Source organism: Salvelinus fontinalis, chromosome 21 (assembly GCF_029448725.1).
Source record: "Salvelinus fontinalis isolate EN_2023a chromosome 21, ASM2944872v1, whole genome shotgun sequence".
Taxonomy (NCBI): domain Eukaryota; kingdom Metazoa; phylum Chordata; class Actinopteri; order Salmoniformes; family Salmonidae; genus Salvelinus; species Salvelinus fontinalis.
The window spans coordinates 48,752,670-48,777,279 of record NC_074685.1 but is presented as its reverse complement, the minus strand read 5'-3'; the positions used below and the strand labels follow the sequence as shown (position 1 = coordinate 48,777,279).

Below are 24,610 nucleotides of genomic sequence, written 5' to 3'. Positions count from 1 at the left end.
TCAATCTGTGGAAACCATAGATGGAAATGGCTTGCATTGAACGGTAGCCCTGATTCTCCCAGACACAGGAGTATGTCTCTTCTGCCTGTATGAAGCAAGATGTGAAATCTGACACCACTTAAAGCTACGATGTCCCTCCTAGCATTTAATTCGCTCTTCAGACTGTCCATCAAGTCCTGGTTGAACACTACTTCACTGCCACTAACGATGGCACATGCCTGGAATCCTTACATCGTAACGCAGTAGGAAAGAGTGGTTTCATCGCTTTAGCACATTCACAGATTGAATTTCATCTAGTAATCTAAAATAATTCTTAGATTTTAAACAAAAACACTTTCTGTTTGTCATAGACTGATTAATATGAGATGAAAGGCGAGTTTCTAACGAGTTCAGGAAGCCAAGCTAGAGCTAATGGGGATCCTAATAAACTGAACCTAGCCTAGCCTGGCCACAGAGGGCCTCAACACGAGGCCATGTCGTGGGTTAGTTTATGGTCCTCACGAGACCACCATTACAAAGTGAGTTTAATAAACAGCTGTCCTGACCTCTCGGCCCACCCCGGGTTCCCTAGTGAGTGATCAAACGCTGCCGGGTTCCCTGCCCACAGTTGGTCCGAGAGGGGCTTATGAGAAGGCTCATCTTTTAGCGATCATTCTCTGTAGAGGCAGCTATTAGCCTGTCCTGATTATGCAAGGCCCCATGGGTACCATACCATGTCTGAGGGCCATAGTTTCTCTTAAAGCGTCTCAGGCTCTTATTGTCAGGGTTGACCTGGGTCAGGAAACCACCGTTGGGGGAGGGAACAGAGGACCTTGTGCAACATACTGTCATTGATCTGATTTGTTATTACCCCTCCAATGTTAGTGTTTGTTTGTTAATTACCTCAACTGAAAGATATGCTTGGTTTATTCTTCTTCCCCACAAGACATGGTGCAGAAACAATGTATTACCATCTTTCATATGAATGATTATAGAACGGACTGAATAGGCCTACATCTACTGGCCTTTATTTTCATATTTAGGTTATGAATTTAAAATGTGTCGTTCTCAGATCCAGTATGTCATTGAAAATTGTGTAAGAAGAATATTAAGGAAGACAAGAAATAGGAACTGGGGTTTTTCAGAGTTTATTTTGTAGTACCAATAAACTTTGGTAATTTAGCAAATTGTAGCAATAAAAATGCGACAAGGTCTCAGTGAGCTCGTGACAAATAAATAGCACAGTGATACTAATTTACAGCCTAATTTACACGACAAAAATACTACTATAAATTTCATAATCAAAAGAAACAGAAATGAATTATAATGCTTCTTCTTTTCACTACTTTACACTGGGATCTTTGCCTTTTTAAATAAAGCTTTTCCATTTTTGAAGTACCACTTAGCATGTTGTCCTTTAATAAATAGATTGTTGTCCATTTCAACATGCAAAAATGCTTGGTTTTTGAGAATGTTCCACATATACTATATACACTTAAACAAAACATTTTTTTTTTTAAATCCAATCAGTCTTTCACAAACTCTCTTTAATATCACACATCCAAGAAGCTTAATGGCTAAAAACGTATATTATCAAAATGATTTATGGTTGTTGTAGTGTTGATAAAGAAACATGATCAGCATATACCAACTTTGTACATTGTAATATACTTAATTTGGTGTTATACATAGTATTTTTGTTTTGTTTTGTCTCTGCTTTTAGGAAAGGTTCACTTGGACACATGCTCAGAGAAGGTTCCCGTTGATAAAGCTTGGACACATGGCTGGATGCCTGTTGAGTCCTCTACTGGTTTACTGACGGTTCAAAATCAGTGACTTGGACTATAATACATATACATTTTCCCCTTTAGAATTCAGGTCAAACAAATATTTCCATTTCATTATATATACAAATGCGGACTTAAATAAGTATTCTTCTGAGCATAAATGCAACGACGCTAGTTTTTTCCCCCCACAAACATCCCGCAGAAATCACTCCAATACCGTTCTTAACCATGTTGTAGTTTAAGCTCCCACTGCTTCTCCAATACACAGGGAACAGAAAAGTGTCCAATTATGTCTTCAAGTTTGTCCTTCTCTCTTAGTTCCTGGCTACAAGCCAGTGGAGATTATTATTTTTTTTGCGTGGTACCTTTCCGTTTTTCCCTTCAGTTATTTTCTTGAGGCAAAAGCTTGTTTTATGGCTGTACAGTTATGTACTGAGTATCCCCTCATCCTCACCCCTCCCTCCCTCCATCCCCGACCCCCGTCGGTTCGGGGTTGACTTTCAGGAGGCAAAGTAAGAGCTCTGCATGGAGTAGAGACGGTCGATGGGGTTCCCCACCCGCACCTGCAGGGAGCCAATGTCGGACGCCGCCATGAAACAGTCGCTGAGGCTGGTGAGGGACGTGTCGCTGTCGATGTCGTGGAAAATGGAGTCATTTCCTGTTAGAGAAGAGAGACAGAAGCAAAGACAAACAGAGCTATGAGTGAGGCTATGTGAACTAGTTGCTCAAATAAATAAACAGGGCGATGTTTACACAAAAAAACTAAACGGATAAAGAACCCCCCCTCCAAAAAGAAACACAGTTAATGTTTGTGGTTTGGCCGTGGCAATAACTTTAAATCAGCTGGGATGAACGTTCACTGTTAATGGGGAGTGTGTGGGCTGCAATATCTCTGATTGCACCTATTGTCAGCTGAATCAAAGTGCTTCCAAAGCCTCAATAAAGATGGCTCACAACAGAAAATAATGAGTGTTACGGGGACACTGTGGGAACCCAACCAGAGACCGTGTGTTCTTTTCTTAGTCCATGGCACCAGTGTTTAATTGCAGCGACGAGGAGTCTTCTCTCCTGGGTGTTGCTGGTGCTTTGGATCTAAATGACACCGTTACATCAGGCCAGAGACAGCTTGATGGCCCATACATTTTTAATCAGACACACACATTATTGGTTAGCCCTCGCAGCAATAAAACCAGTACGTGTGTGTGTGTGGGGGGGGGGGGTCATAAGGACCAAGAGTTTGGTGAAGGATGACATCATTTGGGTGAGTGTTAGGAGATGAGACAGCGGTGATGGTTTGGACAAAGCTGTAGCCTGAAGACCATCTGAAGATCATCTGAAAACCATCTGAAGACCACCTGAAGACCATCTGAAGACCATCTGAAGACCATCTGAAAACCACCTGAAGACCATCTGAAGACCATCTGAAAACCATCTGAAGACCATCTGAAGACCATCTGAAAACCATCTGAAAACCATCTGAAGACCACCTGAAGACCACCTGAAGACCATCTGAAGACCATCTGAAGACCATCTGAAAACCATCTGAAGACCACCTGAAGACCATCTGAAAACCATCTGAAGACCATCTGAAGACCATCTGACAACCATCTGAAGACCATCTGAAGACCACCTGAAGACCATCTGAAAACCATCTGAAGACCATCTGAAAACCATCTGAAGACCATCTGAAGACCATCTGAAGACCATCTGAAGACCATCTGAAAACCATCGGCTCACAGGATACCAATTCAACAGACAGACAGGAATCTTTAGGCTAATTGTACAATATGCTACATACATATGTAACTACCTGATATCAGAGGGGGGGGGGGGGGGCCGAGATTATCTCCCAGGGCACCGTGTATTCAGCCATGCCATGTTACTCTTAGTATAAGGTGAGCCTACATGATTCATAATGTGACCAAGCTAATTAGACCACTGTGTGTGTGTGTGTGTGTGTGTGTGTGTGTGTGTGTGTGTGTGTGTGTGTGTGTGTGTGTGTGTGTGTGTGTGTGTGTGTGTGTTTTGACTCTGTGCTGCTGTCCTCACCGTATGGGTTCATGTGGTCTCCGGGCATCTGTGGCGGGGTGAGTCCATGCTGGAAGGGGTCGGTGCCGTAGCCGTTCTGCTCTATAGCCATTAGCTGCTGCTGCTGAGGAGGGCCCAGGGGGGTGTAGGAGCTCAGCAGGCCCTCCATCCGACCCGACATCACTTCTGGAGGGGACAGAGACATACAGGTGAACATCTCTTCTGGAGGACACAGAGACATACAGGTGAACATCTCTTCTGAGGGAGGACAGAGACATACAGGTGAACATCTCTTCTGGAGGGGACAGAGACATACAAGTGAATATCTCTTCTGGAGGGAGGACAGAGACATACAGGTGAATATCTCTTCTGGAGGGGACAGAGACATACAGGTGAACATCCCTTCTGGAGGGGACAGAGACATACAGGTGAATATCTCTTCTGGAGGGGACAGAGACATACAGGTGAATATCTCTTCTGGAGGGAGGACAGAGACATACAGGTGAACATCTCTTCTGGAGGGTGGACAGAGACATACAGGTGAACATCTCTTCTGGAGGGGACAGAGACATACAGGTGAACATCTCTTCTGGAGGGGACAGAGACATACAGGTGAACATCTCTTCTGGAGGGGACAGAGACATACAGGTGAACATCTCTTCTGGAGGGGACAGAGACATACAAGTGAATATCTCTTCTGGAGGGAGGACAGAGACATACAGGTGAATATCTCTTCTGGAGGGAGGACAGAGACATACAAGTGAATATCTCTTCTGGAGGGAGGACAGAGACATACAGGTGAACATCTCTTCTGGATGGGGGACAGAGACATACAGGTGAACATCTCTTCTGGAGGGGACAGAGACATACAGGTGAATATCTCTTCTGGAGGGGACAGAGGCATACAGGTGAATATCTCTTCTGGAGGGGACAGAGACATACAGGTGAATATCTCTTCTGGAGGGGACAGAGACATACAGGTGAACATCTCTTCTGGAGGGAGGACAGAGACATACAGGTGAATATCTCTTCTGGAGGGAGGACAGAGACATACAGTTGAACATCTCTTCTGGAGGGGACAGAGACATACAGGTGAACATCTCTTCTGGAGGGGACAGAGACATACAGGTGAACATCTCTTCTGGAGGGAGGACAGAGACATACAGGTGAATATCTCTTCTGGAGGGAGGACAGAGACATACAGGTGAATATCTCTTCTGGAGGGAGGACAGAGACATACAGGTGAATATCTCTTCTGGAGGGAGGACAGAGACATACAGGTGAACATCTCTTCTGGAGGGGACAGAGACATACAGGTGAATATCTCTTCTGGAGGGGACAGAGACATACAGGTGAACATCTCTTCTGTCCTTGACCTATTCACCTATTCTTACAACATGCTCTCCACTGATTTGATTTATTAGGATCCCAATGGGGACAGCTAGTCTTACTGGAGTCCGACATATAACGAAAAATACATCACAGACAAAAGACTTTACAATTGATACACATTTAAAAACACTAACATGTAGTGTGTGTGTGTGTGTGTGTGTGTGTGTGTGTGTGTGTGTGTGTGTGTGTGTGTGTGTGTGTGTGTGTGATGATGAAGTGCTTGTGTACGCAGTTTCTAAAGTTTTCCGTTTGGATTTGAAGTTCCTCAGTTCTCACTAAATGTTCTTAGTCACAACCTCAACACGTATTGAAGTCCCAGAGCTCATTTAGTTAACTACACTGGTTGACTGAGGTGGTTAGAAACCCTGGTTATTAGATCACATTATTGACATGGCAGCCCATTCCCTCTACTCCGTCTCTCATATCCTGTCCTCAATAAAGCTCCCCAGCCGTGGGGAGCCGCGCTGATCACACTACCTCACACCTGATAACCCCTGGCTTTGATTTGATTCTAATCAACACTATCACCCAAATGACGTCAGTTTTGCAGCAATCTTTGAACATGCAGTCTAATGTCATCTCAAGCAGTCTCAACGATGCAGTATTCAATATCAAAGGTGAAGGAATAGAAAATCCAGAATAGAAACAAAAAATGAGCACCGAATCAATATTAGGTCAAATATGGACTCAAAACACCTGGATGCCTCTTAGCACTTAAGCGTCTACATTACTTAGCTTGTATTTAGGTGTTCGATACAATTTTTATCCTAAATCGCAAATGTAAAAGTAGAATTATGTGTGGAATACTGCGACACTATATACATATATATATAGCAATAAGGCCTGAGGAGGAACTACCCGGTTTATAATTAAACAATAAGGCCAGAGGAGGAACTACCCGGTTTATAATTAAGCAATAAGGCCCGAGGAGGATCTACCCGGTTTATAATTAAGCAAAAAGGCCTGAGGAGGAACTACCCGGTTTATAATTAAGCAATAAGGCCCGAGGAGGAACTACCCGGGTTTATAATTAAACAATAAGGCCCGAGGAGGAACTACCCGGGTTTATAATTAAACAATAAGGCCCGAGGAGGAACTACCCGGGTTTATAATTAAGCAATAAGGCCTGAGGAGGAACTACCCGGTTTATAATTAAGCAATAAGGCCCGAGGAGGATCTACCCGGTTTATAATTAAGCAAAAAGGCCTGAGGAGGAACTACCCGGTTTATAATTAAGCAATAAGGCCCGAGGAGGAACTACCCGGGTTTATAATTAAACAATAAGGCCAGAGGAGGAACTACCCGGGTTTATAATTAAGCAATAAGGCCCGAGGAGGAACTACCCGGGTTTATAATTAAGCAATAAGGCCCGAGGAGGAACTACCCGGGTTTATAATAAGCAATAAGGCCCGAGGAGGAACTACCCGGGTTTATAATTAAGCAAAAAGGCCCGAGGAGGAACTACCCGGGTTTATAATTAAGCAATAAGGCCCGAGGAGGAACTAACCGGTTTATAATATCCTATATATAGTGCTACCCTTAATTCAAATAGTGAGTTGCTGTCACAAATCTGCTGGGTTGGGAGTTTGATACTGGGCAGCGACCTCACGCACGCACACACATACACACATGCACACACGCACAGTAATATCACAGTGGTGGAAACAGAAGGTGAGGACTCTGGGGGGGGGGGTTGGATAGTGGGTAATAATAACACATCATTGGACTGAAGCCTGGCTTTGACCCCTGTCCTGTCTCACCCTGGTCAGGACCACTAACCACTGGAATGACCCATGTCCTGTCTCACCCTGGTCAGGACCACTAACCACTGGAATGACCCATGTCCTGTCTCACCCTGGTCAGGACCACTAACCACTGGAATGACCCCTGTCCTGTCTCACCCTGGCTGGTCAGGACCACTAACCACTGGAATGACCCCTGTCCTGTCTCACCCTGGCTGGTCAGGACCACTAACCACTGGAATTACCCATGTCCTGTCTCACCCTGGTCAGGACAATTCACCACTGGAATGACCCATGTCCTGTCTCACCCTGGTCAGGACCACTAACCACTGGAATGACCCCTGTCCTGTCTCACCCTGGTCAGGACCACTAACCACTGGAATGACCCTGTCCTGTCTCACCCTGGTCAGGACCACTAACCACTGGAATGACCCCTGTCCTGTCTCACCCTGGTCAGGACCACTAACCACTGGAATGACCCCTGTCCTGTCCCACCCTGGCTGGTCAGGACCACTAACCACTGGAATGACCCCTGTCCTGTCTCACCCTGGTCAGGACCACTAACCACTGGAATGACCCCTGTCCTGTCTCACCCTGGTCAGGACAACTAACCACTGGAATGACCCCTGTCCTGTCTCACCCTGGTCAGGACAATTCACCACTGGAATGACCCCTGTCCTGCCTCACCCTGGTCAGGACAATTCACCACTGGAATGACCCCTGTCCTGTCTCACCCTGGTCAGGACCACTAACCACTGGAATGACCCCTGTCCTGTCTCACCCTGGTCAGGACCACTAACCACTGGAATGACCCCTGTCCTGTCTCACCCTGGTCAGGACAATTCACCACTGGAATGACCCCTGTCCTGTCTCACCCTGGTCAGGACCACTAACCACTGGAATGACCCCTGTCCTGTCTCACCCTGGTCAGGACCACTAACCACTGGAATGACCCCTGTCCTGTCTCACCCTGGCTGGTCAGGACCACTAACCACTGGAATGACCCCTGTCCTGTCTCAACCTGGTCAGAACAATTCACCACTGTCAAGCGTCTCAGAGTAGGAGTGCTGATCTAGGATCAGTTTTAAGATCATATTATATGGACAAGGGGGACCTGATCCTCGATCAGCACTCCAACTGAGACGCTTGAAACGGTCTTGATAAGGAATCTCTCTGGCCTTGACTTGCGTGAGAGTTCTACTACAATGTGGATATTCTAGGAGTATTCTAGAACCTGTGAAGCCTCATCATAAGGTATTCTAGAACCAGTGAAGCCTCATCATAATGTATTCTATGAGTATTCTAGAAGCAGTGAAGTCTCATCATAAGGTATTCTAGAACCAGTGAAGTCTCATCATAAGGTATTCTAGGAGTATTCTAGAACTAGTGAAGCATCATCATAATGTATTCTATGAGTATTCTAGAACCAGTGAAGTCTCATCATAAGGTATTCTAGGAGTATTCTAGAACCAGTGAAGCATCATCATAATGTATTCTATGAATATTCTAGAACCAGTGAAGTCTCATCATAAGGTATTCTAGAACTAGTGAAGTCTCATCATAAGGTATTCAAGGAGTATTCTAGAACCAGTGAAGCATCATCATAATGTATTCTATGAGTATTCTAGAATCAGTGAAGCCTCATCATAAGGTATTCTAGGAGTATTCTAGAACCAGTGAAGCATCATCATAAGGTATTCTAGGAGTATTCTAGAACCAGTGAAGCATCATCATAAGGTATTCTAGGAGTATTCTAGAACCAGTGAAGCATCATCATAAGGTATTCTAGGAGTATTCTAGAACCAGTGAAGCATCATCATAAGGTATTCTAGAACCAGTGAAGTCTCATCATAAGGTATTCTAGGAGTATTCTAGAACCAGTGAAGCATCATCATAAGGTATTCTAGAACCAGTGAAGCCTCATCATAAGGTATTCTAGGAGTATTCTAGAACCAGTGAAGCATCATCATAAGGTATTCTAGGAGTGTTCTAGAACCAGTGAAGCATCATCATAAGGTATTCTAGGAGTATTCTAGAACCAGTGAAGCATCATCATAAGGTATTCTATGAGTATTCTAGAACCAGTGAAGTATCATCATAAGGTATTCTATGAGTATTCTAGAACCAGTGAAGCCTCATCATAAGGTATTCTAGGAGTATTCTAGAACCAGTGAAGCATCATCATAAGGTATTCTAGGAGTATTCTAGAACCAGTGAAGCATCATCATAAGGTATTCTGTGAGTATTCTAGAACCAGTGAAGCATCATCATAAGGTATTCTAGGAGTATTCTAGAACCAGTGAAGCCTCATCATAAGGTATTCTAGGAGTATTCTAGAACCAGTGAAGCATCATCATAAGGTATTCTAGGAGTATTCTAGAACCAGTGAAGCCTCATCATAAGGTATTTTAGGAGTATTCTAGAACCAGTGAAACATCATCATAAGGTATTCTAGGAGTATTCTAGAACCAGTGAAGCCTCATCATAAGGTATTTTAGGAGTATTCTAGAACTAGTGAAGCATCATCATAAGGTATTCTAGGGGTATTCTAGCACCAGTGAAGCATCATCATAAGGTATTCTAGAACCAGTGAAGCCTCATCATAAGGTATTCTAGGAGTATTCTAGAACCAGTGAAACATCATCATAAGGTATTCTAGGGGTATTCTAGCACCAGTGAAGCATCATCATAAGGTATTCTAGAACCAGTGAAGCCTCATCATAAGGTATTCTAGGAGTATTCTAGAACCAGTGAAGCATCATCATAAGGTATTCTAGGAGTATTCTAGAACCAGTGAAGCATCATCATAAGGTATTCTAGAACCAGTGAAGCCTCATCATAAGGTATTCTAGGAGTATTATAGAACCAGTGAAGCATCATCATAAGGTATTCTAGGAGTATTCTAGAACCAGTGAAGCCTCATCATAAGGTATTCTAGGAGTATTCTAGAACCAGTGAAGCATCATCATAAGGTATTCTAGAACCAGTGAAGTCTCATCATAAGGTATTCTAGGAGTATTCTAGAACCAGTGAAGCGTCATCATAAGGTATTCTAGAACCAGTGAAGTCTCATCATAAGGTATTCTAGGAGTATTCTAGAACCAGTGAAGCATCATCATAAGGTATTCTAGAACCAGTGAAGCCTCATCATAAGGTATTCTAGGAGTATTATAGAACCAGTGAAGCATCATCATAAGGTATTCTAGGAGTATTCTAGAACCAGTGAAGCCTCATCATAAGGTATTCTAGGAGTATTATAGAACCAGTGAAGCATCATCATAAGGTATTCTAGGAGTATTCTAGAACCAGTGAAGCATCATCATAAGGTATTCTAGGAGTATTCTAGAACCAGTGAAGCATCATCATAAGGTATTCTAGGAGTATTCTAGAACCAGTGAAGCATCATCATAAGGTATTCTAGGAGTATTCTAGAACCAGTGAAGCATCATCATAAGGTATTCTATGAGTATTCTAGAACCAGTGAAGCATCATCATAAGGTATTCTAGAACCAGTGAAGTCTCATCATAAGGTATTCTAGGGGTATTCTAGAACCAGTGAAGCATCATCATAAGGTATTCTAGAACCAGTGAAGCCTCATCATAAGGTATTCTAGGAGTATTCTAGAACCAGTGAAGCATCATCATAATGTATTCTAGGAGTGTTCTAGAACCAGTGAAGCATCATCATAAGGTATTCTAGGAGAATTCTAGAACCAGTGAAGCATCATCATAAGGTATTCTAGAACCAGTGAAGCATCATCATAAGGTATTCTAGAACCAGTGAAGCCTATCATAAGGTATTCTAGGAGTATTTTAGAAGCAGTGAAGTCTCATCATAAGGTATTCTAGGAGTATTCTAGAACCAGTGAAGCCTCATCATAAGGTATTCTAGGAGTATTCTAGAACCAGTGAAGCATCATCATAAGGTATTCTAGGAGTATTCTAGAACCAGTGAAGCATCATCGTAAGGTATTCTAGGAGTATTCTAGAACCAGTGAAGCATCATCATAAGGTATTCTAGGAGTATTCTAGAACCAGTGAAGCATCATCATAAGGTATTCTAGGAGTATTCTAGAACCAGTGAAGCATCATCATAAGGTATTCTAGGAGCATTCTAGAAGCAGTGAAGTCTCATCATAAGGTATTCTAGAAGTATTCTAAAACCAGTGAAGCATCATCATAAGGTATTCTAGGAGTATTCTAGAACCAGTGAAGCATCATCATAAGGTATTCTAGGAGTATTCTAGAACCAGTGAAGCATCATCATAAGGTATTCTAGGAGTATTCTAGAACCAGTGAAGCATCATCATAAGGTATTCTAGGAGTATTCTAGAACCAGTGAAGTCTCATCATAAGGTATTCTAGAAGTATTCTAAAACCAGTGAAGCATCATCATAAGGTATTCTAGGAGTATTCTAGAACCAGTGAAGCATCATCATAAGGTATTCTAGGAGTATTCTAGAACCAGTGAAGCATCATCATAAGGTATTCTAGGAGTATTCTAGAACCAGTGAAGCATCATCATAAGGTATTCTAGGAGTATTCTAGAAGCAGTGAAGTCTCATCATAAGGTATTCTAGAAGTATTCTAGAACCAGTGAAGCATCATCATAAGGTATTCTAGGAGTATTCTAGAACCAGTGAAGCATCATCATAAGGTATTCTAGGAGTATTCTAGAACCAGTGAAGCATCATCATAAGGTATTCTAGGAGTATTCTAGAACCAGTGAAGCATCATCATAAGGTATTCTAGGAGTATTCTAGAACCAGTGAAGCATCATCATAAGGTATTCTAGGAGTATTCTAGAACCAGTGAAGCATCATCATAAGGTATTCTAGGAGTATTCTAGAAGCAGTGAAGTCTCATCATAAGGTATTCTAGAAGTATTCTAGAACCAGTGAAGCATCATCATAAGGTATTCTAGGAGTATTCTAGAACCAGTGAAGCATCATCATAAGGTATTCTAGGAGTATTCTAGAACCAGTGTAGTCTCATCATAAGGTATTTTAGGAGTATTCTAGAACCAGTGAAGTCTCATCATAAGGTATTCTAGGAGTATTCTAAAACCAGTGAAGCATCATCATAAGGTATTCTAGGAGTATTCTAGAACCAGTGAAGCATCATCATAAGGTTTTCTAGGAGTATTCTAGAACCAGTGAAGCATCATCATAAGGTATTCTAGGAGTATTCTAGAACCAGTGAAGCATCATCATAAGGTATTCTAGGAGTATTCTAGAACCAGTGAAGCATCATCATAAGGTATTCTAGGAGTATTCTAGAACCAGTGAAGCATCATCATAAGGTATTCTAGGAGCATTCTAGAAGCAGTGAAGTCTCATCATAAGGTATTCTAGAAGTATTCTAAAACCAGTGAAGCATCATCATAAGGTATTCTAGGAGTATTCTAGAACCAGTGAAGCATCATCATAAGGTATTCTAGGAGTATTCTAGAACCAGTGAAGCATCATCATAAGGTATTCTAGGAGTATTCTAGAACCAGTGAAGCATCATCATAAGGTATTCTAGGAGTATTCTAGAACCAGTGAAGTCTCATCATAAGGTATTCTAGAAGTATTCTAAAACCAGTGAAGCATCATCATAAGGTATTCTAGGAGTATTCTAGAACCAGTGAAGCATCATCATAAGGTATTCTAGGAGTATTCTAGAACCAGTGAAGCATCATCATAAGGTATTCTAGGAGTATTCTAGAACCAGTGAAGCATCATCATAAGGTATTCTAGGAGTATTCTAGAAGCAGTGAAGTCTCATCATAAGGTATTCTAGAAGTATTCTAGAAGCAGTGAAGTCTCATCATAAGGTATTCTAGAAGTATTCTAGAACCAGTGAAGCATCATCATAAGGTATTCTAGGAGTATTCTAGAACCAGTGAAGCATCATCATAAGGTATTCTAGGAGTATTCTAGAACCAGTGAAGCATCATCATAAGGTATTCTAGGAGTATTCTAGAACCAGTGAAGCATCATCATAAGGTATTCTAGGAGTATTCTAGAACCAGTGAAGCATCATCATAAGGTATTCTAGGAGTATTCTAGAACCAGTGAAGCATCATCATAAGGTATTCTAGGAGTATTCTAGAAGCAGTGAAGTCTCATCATAAGGTATTCTAGAAGTATTCTAGAACCAGTGAAGCATCATCATAAGGTATTCTAGGAGTATTCTAGAACCAGTGAAGCATCATCATAAGGTATTCTAGGAGTATTCTAGAACCAGTGTAGTCTCATCATAAGGTATTTTAGGAGTATTCTAGAACCAGTGAAGTCTCATCATAAGGTATTCTAGGAGTATTCTAAAACCAGTGAAGCATCATCATAAGGTATTCTAGGAGTATTCTAGAACCAGTGAAGCATCATCATAAGGTATTCTAGGAGTATTCTAGAACCAGTGAAGCATCATCATAAGGTATTCTAGGAGTATTCTAGAACCAGTGAAGCATCATCATAAGGTATTCTAGGAGTATTCTAGAAGCAGTGAAGTCTCATCATAAGGTATTCTAGAAGTATTCTAGAACCAGTGAAGCATCATCATAAGGTATTCTAGGAGTATTCTAGAACCAGTGAAGCATCATCATAAGGTATTCTAGGAGTATTCTAGAACCAGTGAAGCATCATCATAAGGTATTCTAGGAGTATTCTAGAACCAGTGAAGCATCATCATAAGGTATTCTAGGAGTATTCTAGAACCAGTGAAGTCTCATCATAAGGTATTCTAGGAGTATTCTAGAACCAGTGAAGCATCATCATAAGGTATTCTAGGAGTATTCTAGAACCAGTGAAGTCTCATCATAAGGTATTCTAGGAGTATTCTAGAACCAGTGAAGTCTCATCATAAGGTATTCTAGGAGTATTCTAGAACCAGTGAAGCATCATCATAAGGTATTCTAGGAGTATTCTAGAACCAGTGAAGCATCATCATAAGGTATTTTAGGAGTATTCTAGAACCAGTGAAGCATCATCATAAGGTATTCTAGGAGTATTCTAGAACCAGTGAAGCATCATCATAAGGTATTCTAGGAGTATTCTAGAACCAGTGAAGCATCATCATAAGGTATTCTAGGAGTATTCTAGAACCAGTGAAGCATCATCATAAGGTATTCTAGGAGTATTCTAGAACCAGTGAAGTCTCATCATAAGGTATTCTAGAAGTATTCTAGAACCAGTGAAGCATCATCATAAGGTATTCTAGGAGTATTCTAGAACCAGTGAAGCATCATCATAAGGTATTCTAGAAGTATTCTAAAACCAGTGAAGCATCATCATAAGGTATTCTAGGAGTATTCTAGAACCAGTGAAGCCTATCATAAGGTATTCTAGGAGTATTCTAGAAGCAGTGAAGTCTCATCATAAGGTATTCTAGAAGTATTCTAGAACCAGTGAAGCATCATCATAAGGTATTCTAGGAGTATTCTAGAACCAGTGAAGCATCATCATAAGGTTTTCTAGGAGTATTCTAGAACCAGTGAAGCATCATCATAAGGTATTCTAGGAGTATTCTAGAACCAGTGAAGCATCATCATAAGGTATTCTAGGAGTATTCTAGAACGAGTGAAGTCTCATCATAAGGTATTCTAGGAGTATTCTAGAACCAGTGAAGCATCATCATAAGGTATTCTAGGAGTATTCTAGAACCAGTGAAGTCTCATCATAAGGTATTCTAGGAGTATTCTAGAACCAGTGAAGTCTCATCATAAGGTATTCTAGGAGTATTCTAGAACCAGTGAAGCATCATCATAAGGTATTCTAGGAGTATTCTAGAACCAGTGAAGCATCATCATAAGGTATTTTAGGAGTATTCTAGAACCAGTGAAGCATCATCATAAGGTATTCTAGGAGTATTCTAGAACCAGTGAAGCCTCATCATAAGGTATTCTAGGAGTATTCTAGAACCAGTGAAGCATCATCATAAGGTATTCTAGGAGTATTCTAGAACCAGTGAAGCCTCATCATAAGGTATTTTAGGAGTATTCTAGAACCAGTGAAACATCATCATAAGGTATTCTAGGAGTATTCTAGAACCAGTGAAGCCTCATCATAAGGTATTTTAGGAGTATTCTAGAACTAGTGAAGCATCATCATAAGGTATTCTAGGGGTATTCTAGCACCAGTGAAGCATCATCATAAGGTATTCTAGAACCAGTGAAGCCTCATCATAAGGTATTCTAGGAGTATTCTAGAACCAGTGAAACATCATCATAAGGTATTCTAGGGGTATTCTAGCACCAGTGAAGCATCATCATAAGGTATTCTTGAACCAGTGAAGCCTCATCATAAGGTATTCTAGGAGTATTCTAGAACCAGTGAAGCATCATCATAAGGTATTCTAGGAGTATTCTAGAACGAGTGAAGCATCATCATAAGGTATTCTAGAACCAGTGAAGCCTCATCATAAGGTATTCTAGGAGTATTATAGAACCAGTGAAGCATCATCATAAGGTATTCTAGGAGTATTCTAGAACCAGTGAAGCCTCATCATAAGGTATTCTAGGAGTATTCTAGAACCAGTGAAGCATCATCATAAGGTATTCTAGAACCAGTGAAGTCTCATCATAAGGTATTCTAGGAGTATTCTAGAACCAGTGAAGCGTCATCATAAGGTATTCTATGAGTATTCTAGAACCAGTGAAGTCTCATCATAAGGTATTCTAGGAGTATTCTAGAACCAGTGAAGCATCATCATAAGGTATTCTAGAACCAGTGAAGCCTCATCATAAGGTATTCTAGGAGTATTCTAGAACCAGTGAAGCATCATCATAATGTATTCTATGAGTGTTCTAGAACCAGTGAAGCATCATCATAAGGTATTCTAGGAGTATTCTAGAACCAGTGAAGCATCATCATAAGGTATTCTAGAACCAGTGAAGCCTCATCATAAGGTATTCTAGGAGTATTATAGAACCAGTGAAGCATCATCATAAGGTATTCTAGGAGTATTCTAGAACCAGTGAAGCCTCATCATAAGGTATTCTAGGAGTATTATAGAACCAGTGAAGCATCATCATAAGGTATTCTAGGAGTATTCTAGAACCAGTGAAGCATCATCATAAGGTATTCTAGGAGTATTCTAGAACCAGTGAAGCATCATCATAAGGTATTCTAGGAGTATTCTAGAACCAGTGAAGCATCATCATAAGGTATTCTAGGAGTATTCTAGAACCAGTGAAGCATCATCATAAGGTATTCTAGGAGTATTCTAGAACCAGTGAAGCCTCATCATAAGGTATTCTAGGAGTATTCTAGAACCAGTGAAGCATCATCATAAGGTATTCTAGGAGTATTCTAGAACCAGTGAAGCCTCATCATAAGGTATTTTAGGAGTATTCTAGAACCAGTGAAACATCATCATAAGGTATTCTAGGAGTATTCTAGAACCAGTGAAGCCTCATCATAAGGTATTTTAGGAGTATTCTAGAACTAGTGAAGCATCATCATAAGGTATTCTAGGGGTATTCTAGCACCAGTGAAGCATCATCATAAGGTATTCTAGAACCAGTGAAGCCTCATCATAAGGTATTCTAGGAGTATTCTAGAACCAGTGAAACATCATCATAAGGTATTCTAGGGGTATTCTAGCACCAGTGAAGCATCATCATAAGGTATTCTTGAACCAGTGAAGCCTCATCATAAGGTATTCTAGGAGTATTCTAGAACCAGTGAAGCATCATCATAAGGTATTCTAGGAGTATTCTAGAACCAGTGAAGCATCATCATAAGGTATTCTAGAACCAGTGAAGCCTCATCATAAGGTATTCTAGGAGTATTATAGAACCAGTGAAGCATCATCATAAGGTATTCTAGGAGTATTCTAGAACCAGTGAAGCCTCATCATAAGGTATTCTAGGAGTATTCTAGAACCAGTGAAGCATCATCATAAGGTATTCTAGAACCAGTGAAGTCTCATCATAAGGTATTCTAGGAGTATTCTAGAACCAGTGAAGCGTCATCATAAGGTATTCTATGAGTATTCTAGAACCAGTGAAGTCTCATCATAAGGTATTCTAGGAGTATTCTAGAACCAGTGAAGCATCATCATAAGGTATTCTAGAACCAGTGAAGCCTCATCATAAGGTATTCTAGGAGTATTCTAGAACCAGTGAAGCATCATCATAATGTATTCTATGAGTGTTCTAGAACCAGTGAAGCATCATCATAAGGTATTCTAGGAGTATTCTAGAACCAGTGAAGCATCATCATAAGGTATTCTAGAACCAGTGAAGCCTCATCATAAGGTGTTCTAGGAGTATTATAGAACCAGTGAAGCATCATCATAAGGTATTCTAGGAGTATTCTAGAACCAGTGAAGCCTCATCATAAGGTATTCTAGGAGTATTATAGAACCAGTGAAGCATCATCATAAGGTATTCTAGGAGTATTCTAGAACCAGTGAAGCATCATCATAAGGTATTCTAGGAGTATTCTAGAACCAGTGAAGCATCATCATAAGGTATTCTAGGAGTATTCTAGAACCAGTGAAGCATCATCATAAGGTATTCTAGGAGTATTCTAGAACCAGTGAAGCATCATCATAAGGTATTCTAGGAGTATTCTAGAACCAGTGAAGCATCATCATAAGGTATTCTAGAACCAGTGAAGCCTCATCATAAGGTATTCTAGGAGTATTCTAGAACCAGTGAAGCATCATCATAATGTATTCTAGGAGTGTTCTAGAACCAGTGAAGCCTCATCATAAGGTATTCTAGGAGTATTATAGAACCAGTGAAGCATCATCATAAGGTATTCTAGGAGTATTCTAGAACCAGTGAAGCATCATCATAAGGTATTCTAGGAGTATTCTAGAACCAGTGAAGCATCATCATAAGGTATTCTAGGAGTATTCTAGAACCAGTGAAGCATCATCATAAGGTATTCTAGGAGTATTCTAGAACCAGTGAAGCATCATCATAAGGTATTCTAGGAGTATTCTAGAACCAGTGAAGCATCATCATAAGGTATTATAGAACCAGTGAAGTCTCATCATAAGGTATTCTAGGAGTATTCTAGAACCAGTGAAGCATCATCATAAGGTATTCTAGAACCAGTGAAGCCTCATCATAAGGTATTCTAGGAGTATTCTAGAACCAGTGAAGCATCATCATAATGTATTCTAGGAGTGTTCTAGAACCAGTGAAGCATCATCATAAGGTATTCTAGGAGTATTCTAGAACCAGTGAAGCATCATCATAAGGTATTCTAGGAGTATTCTAGAACCAGTGAAGCATCATCATAAGGTATTCTAGGAGTATTCTAGAACCAGTGAAGCATCATCATAAGGTATTCTAGGAGTATTCTAGAACCAGTGAAGCATCATCATAAGGTATTATAGAACCAGTGAAGTCTCATCATAAGGTATTCTAGGAGTATTCTAGAACCAGTGAAGCATCATCATAAGGTATTCTAGAACCAGTGAAGCCTCATCATAAGGTATTCTAGGAGTATTCTAGAACCAGTGAAGCATCATCATAATGTATTCTAGGAGTGTTCTAGAACCAGTGAAGCATCATCATAAGGTATTCTAGGAGAATTCTAGAACCAGTGAAGCATCATCATAAGGTATTCTAGAACCAGTGAAGCATCATCATAAGGTATTCTAGAACCAGTGAAGCCTATCATAAGGTATTCTAGGAGTATTCTAGAAGCAGTGAAGTCTCATCATAAGGTATTCTAGAAGTATTCTAGAACCAGTGAAGCATCATCATAAGGTATTCTAGGAGTATTCTAGAACCAGTGAAGCATCATCATAAGGTATTCTAGGAGTATTCTAGAACCAGTGAAGTCTCATCATAAGGTATTTTAGGAGTATTCTAGAACCAGTGAAGTCTCATCATAAGGTATTCTAGGAGTATTCTAAAACCAGTGAAGCATCATCATAAGGTATTCTAGGAGTATTCTAGAACCAGTGAAGCATCATCATAAGGTATTCTAGGAGTATTCTAGAACCAGTGAAGCATCATCATAAGGTATTCTAGGAGTATTCTAGAAGCAGTGAAGTCTCATCATAAGGTATTCTAGAAGTATTCTAGAACCAGTGAAGCATCATCATAAGGTATTCTAGGAGTATTCTAGAACCAGTGAAGCATCATCATAAGGTATTCTAGGAGTATTCTAGAACCAGTGAAGCATCATCATGAGGTATTCTAGGAGTATTCTAGAACCAGTGAAGCATCATCATAAGGTATTCTAGGAGTATTCTAGAACCAGTGAAGTCTCATCATAAGGTATTCTAGGAGTATTCTAGAACCAGTGAAGCATCATCATAAGGTATTCTAGGAGTATTCTAGAACCAGTGAAGTCTCATCATAAGGTATTCTAGGAGTATTCTAGAACCAGTGAAGTCTCATCATAAGGTATTCTAGGAGTATTCTAGAACCAGTGAAGCATCATCATAAGGTATTCTAGGAGTATTCTAGAACCAGTGAAGCATCATCATAAGGTATTTTAGGAGTATTCTAGAACCAGTGAAGCATCATCATAAGGTATTCTAGGAGTATTCTAGAACCAGTGAAGCATCATCATAAGGTATTCTAGGAGTATTCTAGAACCAGTGAAGCATCATCATAAGGTATTCTAGGAGTATTCTAGAACCAGTGAAGTCTCATCATAAGGTATTCTAGAAGTATTCTAGAACCAGTGAAGCATCATCATAAGGTATTCTAGGAGTATTCTAGAACCAGTGAAGCATCATCATAAGGTATTCTAGAAGTATTCTAAAACCAGTGAAGCATCATCATAAGGTATTCTAGGAGTATTCTAGAACCAGTGAAGCCTATCATAAGGTATTCTAGGAGTATTCTAGAAGCAGTGAAGTCTCATCATAAGGTATTCTAGAAGTATTCTAGAACCAGTGAAGCATCATCATAAGGTATTCTAGGAGTATTCTAGAACCAGTGAAGCATCATCATAAGGTTTTCTAGGAGTATTCTAGAACCAGTGAAGCATCATCATAAGGTATTCTAGGAGTATTCTAGAACCAGTGAAGCATCATCATAAGGTATTCTAGGAGTATTCTAGAACCAGTGAAGTCTCATCATAAGGTATTCTAGGAGTATTCTAGAACCAGTGAAGCATCATCATAAGGTATTCTAGGAGTATTCTAGAACCAGTGAAGTCTCATCATAAGGTATTCTAGGAGTATTCTAGAACCAGTGAAGTCTCATCATAAGGTATTCTAGGAGTATTCTAGAACCAGTGAAGCATCATCATAAGGTATTCTAGGAGTATTCTAGAACCAGTGAAGCATCATCATAAGGTATTTTAGGAGTATTCTAGAACCAGTGAAGCATCATCATAAGGTATTCTAGGAGTATTCTAGAACCAGTGAAGCATCATCATAAGGTATTCTAGGAGTATTCTAGAACCAGTGAAGCATCATCATAAGGTATTCTAGGAGTATTCTAGAACCAGTGAAGCATCATCATAATGCAGAAGACCTGCCCAGTTATTCCATCTCCTCTCCAAACCAAACTCTCAGCCAGTTCACCTCTTGGGCACACACACATATGCAACCACATGTGCACGTGCGCACACGCACGCACACACACAAAACACACACACACAGACATACAGACACACACAACACCCACAACTAGAGCAGCCTACCTTGGCCTAGCCTTTGGGAGTTTTGTTGCTCGTGCTGTTGTTGCTGTCTCCGGGCTAGCTTCTTCATCTACAAATAAAACACAATGCTGGTTAATAACAGACGCAAAAGCTTGACCAACATGGATAGACAATATGGTTCATTCTTCAGGGAATCTTAGGCTACGTCCCAAATAGCACCCGTATAACCTATATAGAGCACTGCTTTTGACCAAAGCCTTTTGGGCCATAGAGTGCACCATGTAAGGAATAGCTAATGCCACACGGGACTGTGAATAGAGTAGCATTAAGGTGCCCTAAAACCCTGATCATTGCAAGTTGACTGTTGAAATGTTTATGAAAGTGATTGTAATTTTCCATCCTGTTTCATTTGGGGAGCAGCCTTTAGACGTCGTTCAGGTAGATCTCACCTTGGCTCTTTGGTTCTGGAACCACACTTGGACAACACGGACACTAAGGCCTGTCTCTGCTGCCAGCGTCTCTCTAACCTAGGCGGAGAAATCAAAACAGACACGTTTAATCCCCCTCTTGTAAAGCATTCTTACAGAGGCAGTAAGAGGTGGTAGAAAGTATTTAAAATACAGTATACTTTTGATGGTCGATAAAAGGGGGTTGTATGATAAGTGTCTGAATATAGTTGTTTAAATTCTTAAATGACATTTTATTCAATATTTAATACATGAGTAGTAATATCTTGGTAGTATTTTCTAGAAGTGGTAGACACATTGTTATTTGATGAGACACAACAATAGTAGTAGGAAAAGCCTAAATTCGGACAGGCTCTAAAGTGCATGCCTGTTTAAGACACAGTATTAAATTCAGTCCAATTTAATCTATTCCTGCCCAAGATGGTTGCCATTATTGGAACATACTAGAGCTGCTCAGGTCTATGACATCATCTCCTCTTTGTGAATGATAGGATCTGTATGATTTCGTCAGACGGTAAGGCATGGTTACCTTCCGGCAGGGTTTGGAGGACACCTCGAAGGACGCCTTGAAGGCTCTCCTCTGCTGGGTGGTCAGGATGGTGCGCGGCCGTTTGGGACGTCGAGGGTCTTTCCCGTCGTCACTGCCCTTCCCCTGGCCCCCAGAGCCCTTCTCAGGCTTCCCGTCCAGCTCCTCAGCTTCACTCTTCTCTGCAAAAAGAAATACAACCAAAAAGCATTGTCATTTGAAACATTGTTGAACAGGTTTTCTAAATGCAACATAAATGACAACTAACCCTTGACTACTACATCCAGCAGCAGATTTTTCTTTAAAATAAATGTGCACGGGATACTGTTATAGAACCGTAAAAGGAAATAATCAATATTGACATACTCTGCATTGATAGGCATGAGAGAGCGTGTCTACAGTTGTCTGGTGATTTAACAGGATCGGTGGGTCCCGGTGGGTCCCCCACGGGACGGTTGAGCTAACGTAGGCTAATGCGATTAGCATGAGTTTGTAAGTAACTAGAAAATTTCCCAGGACATAGACATATCTAATATTGGCAGAAAGCTTAAATTCTTGTTAATCTAACTGCACTGTCCAATTTACAGTAGCTATTACAGTGAAATAATACCATGCTATTGTTTGAGGAGAGTGCACAGTTATGAACTTGAAAAGTTATTAATAAACCAATTAGGCACATTTGGGCAGTCTTGAAACAACATTTTGATACAACGGATCCTTTAAGAGGTTTTAAGTCTTGCCTTCTTTGGATTGAAAAAAACAAAAAGACAACAGTCATTTGGACATTATGTGTTTCAGCAGAATTCTAGCAGAAGTTGTTGACAGAACTGAAACAGCATCGCTTTGACCTTTGACCCCTCTCCACTGTTTCAAATGACCGGTATCCACACTAGAGAATATAATGGAAGATCATTGTTACATCTATTCATTGGATCCCACTTCATTATTTCCATGACTTTCTTACTGTTATTAGTTCAACTTCTTATTAGTTCAACTATCGTTCAACTTCTTCCATTTAGCCAAATATTTGACTCCGATCATGTATTTAATATCAAGGATCTTAAAATGGTTGATTAAACACACATTCATAATATGTTAAATTAAGCTCCCCGGGTTTTAATAACCCCTGTCTGGTTTTAATAACCCCTGCCTGGTTTTAATAACCCCCGTCTGGTTTTAATAACCCCTGCCTGGTTTTAATAACCCCTGCCTGGTTTTAATAACCCCTGCCTGGTTTTAATAACCCCTGTCTGGTTTTAATAACCCCTGACAGGTTTTAATAACCCCTGCCTGGTTTTAATAGCCCCTGTCTGGTTTTAATAACCCCTGTCTGGTTTTAATAACCTCTGTCTGGTTTTAATAACCCCCGCCTGGTTTTAATAACCCCTGTCAGGTTTTAATAACCCCTGCCTGGTTTTAATAGCCCCTGTCTGGTTTTAATAACCCCTGTCTGGTTTTAATAACCCCTGTCTGGTTTTAATAACCCCTGTCTGGTTTTAATAACCCCTGTCAGATTTTAATAACCCCTGCCTGGTTTTAATAACCCCTGTCTGGTTTTAATAACCCCTGTCTGGTTTTAATAACCCTTGTCTGGTTTTAATAACCCCTGTCTGGTTTTAATAACCCCTGTCTGGTTTTAATAACCCCTGCCTGGTTTTAATAACCCATGTCTGGTTTTAATAACCCCTGTCTGGTTTTAATAACCCCCGCCTGGTTTTAATAACCCCTGCCTGTGTCCCAAAAGGCTCATTATTTCCTATATAGTGCACTATTAAAGGCTCCTTATTTCCTATATAGTGCACTATTAAAGGCTCCTTATTTCCTATATAGTGCACTACTAAAGGCTCCTTATTTCCTATATAGTGCACTACTAAAGGCTCCTTATTTCCTATATAGTGCACTATTAAAGGCTCCTTATTTCCTATATAGTGCACTACTAAAGGCTCCTTATTTCCTATATAGTGCACTACTAAAGGCTCCTTATTTCCTATATAGTGCACTATTAAAGGCTCCTTATTTCCTATATAGTGCACTACTAAAGGCCCCTTATTTCCTATATAGTGCACTACTAAAGGCTCCTTATTTCCTATATAGTGCACTACTAAAGGCTCCTTATTTCCTATATAGTGCACTACTATTGGCCAGGTGCCCATCTCTTCAACAGTTCCATACAGTAGTTGAAGTCATGGGTTTGATATCATCATTACTGTATTAAAATCAGTAAAGATACAGTTTGTAATGATACTGTGCAGAAAATGTGTGGTGGTATCTAAAGCATATGGTGCTATTAACCATACTGGTTTGGCAAGCTGCATCATTATTTGGAAAAGGAAGAACCAGAGGAACAGATAGGAGAAGCTTGCACATCTGTGGAACAAGGCACAGCACCACTGTCTGTGAAACAGGGCACAGCACCACTGAGGAACCATGTGTTTAAGGAGAGTTGTACTTTTACCTGAATCTGAGGCATCAGGGCTCATGGAGCTGAGCAGTTCCTTCTCCCTCTCGTAGTCACTCTTGCAGAGCAGCTGGCCCTCCTTGAGGACAAACTCGTCTCCTTTGCACAGCTGCCTGTCGCACACGCAGCAGCAGAAACAGCACAGGTGGTACACACACTCCAGGGCACGCATCACAAACTCAGTAGGAGCTATATTCTCCAGGCAACCACTGCACTTGGTGGCAAACAGCCTGGGGAGACAAGAGTAGGGGAAAGCATAGGTGATGAGACCAGAGTTGGAACAGATTGTTGGAGTATTCTTGAATTATTTGTGACGAACAATGGTTGTAACAACTACAAATATATTGTTCTTAGCAGTACAATTATTACTACTATTTACTGCATGTAGTATAATGTCAGTCATAAATGTTAGATTTTATACTTTTATACTCCTGTAGGCTCTAAAATAACAATTTAACTGAATTTGAACTAAATCAGCCAAACAAACATTGGACTAGTGTAAAAAAAAATAAAGTTTTTGTTAATTCCCCATGTAACATTCTGTTTGCTATATGTGACAGAGTAGGACTGGGCTGTGCTTGGCAAGCCGAGCAGGCTACCCACTGCGACCCCTTAGCCTTTTGACACCCGCTCAACTGTAAAAGCGCAGCCGAACGCCCCCCC

At 40.6% G+C, this 24,610-nt stretch overlaps 1 protein-coding gene across 1 annotated transcript in view; it reads right to left on the bottom strand.

Moving 5' to 3' along the window:
* Positions 1-1,111: 1,111 nt before the first annotated feature.
* The window catches only part of LOC129819052 (LIM/homeobox protein LMX-1.2-like), a 112,330-nt gene continuing 88,831 nt past the window's right edge, over positions 1,112-24,610 (bottom strand). Inside the window, exons 3-8 of the mRNA XM_055875568.1 lie at positions 23,945-24,177; positions 21,493-21,671; positions 20,946-21,023; positions 20,539-20,605; positions 3,816-3,980; positions 1,112-2,424 (exon numbers count right to left, since the gene is read on the bottom strand). Coding sequence (XP_055731543.1) covers positions 2,267-2,424; positions 3,816-3,980; positions 20,539-20,605; positions 20,946-21,023; positions 21,493-21,671; positions 23,945-24,177 — 880 coding nt within the window. The 3' untranslated portion in view covers positions 1,112-2,266. The remainder of the gene's footprint in view (positions 2,425-3,815; positions 3,981-20,538; positions 20,606-20,945; positions 21,024-21,492; positions 21,672-23,944; positions 24,178-24,610) is intronic.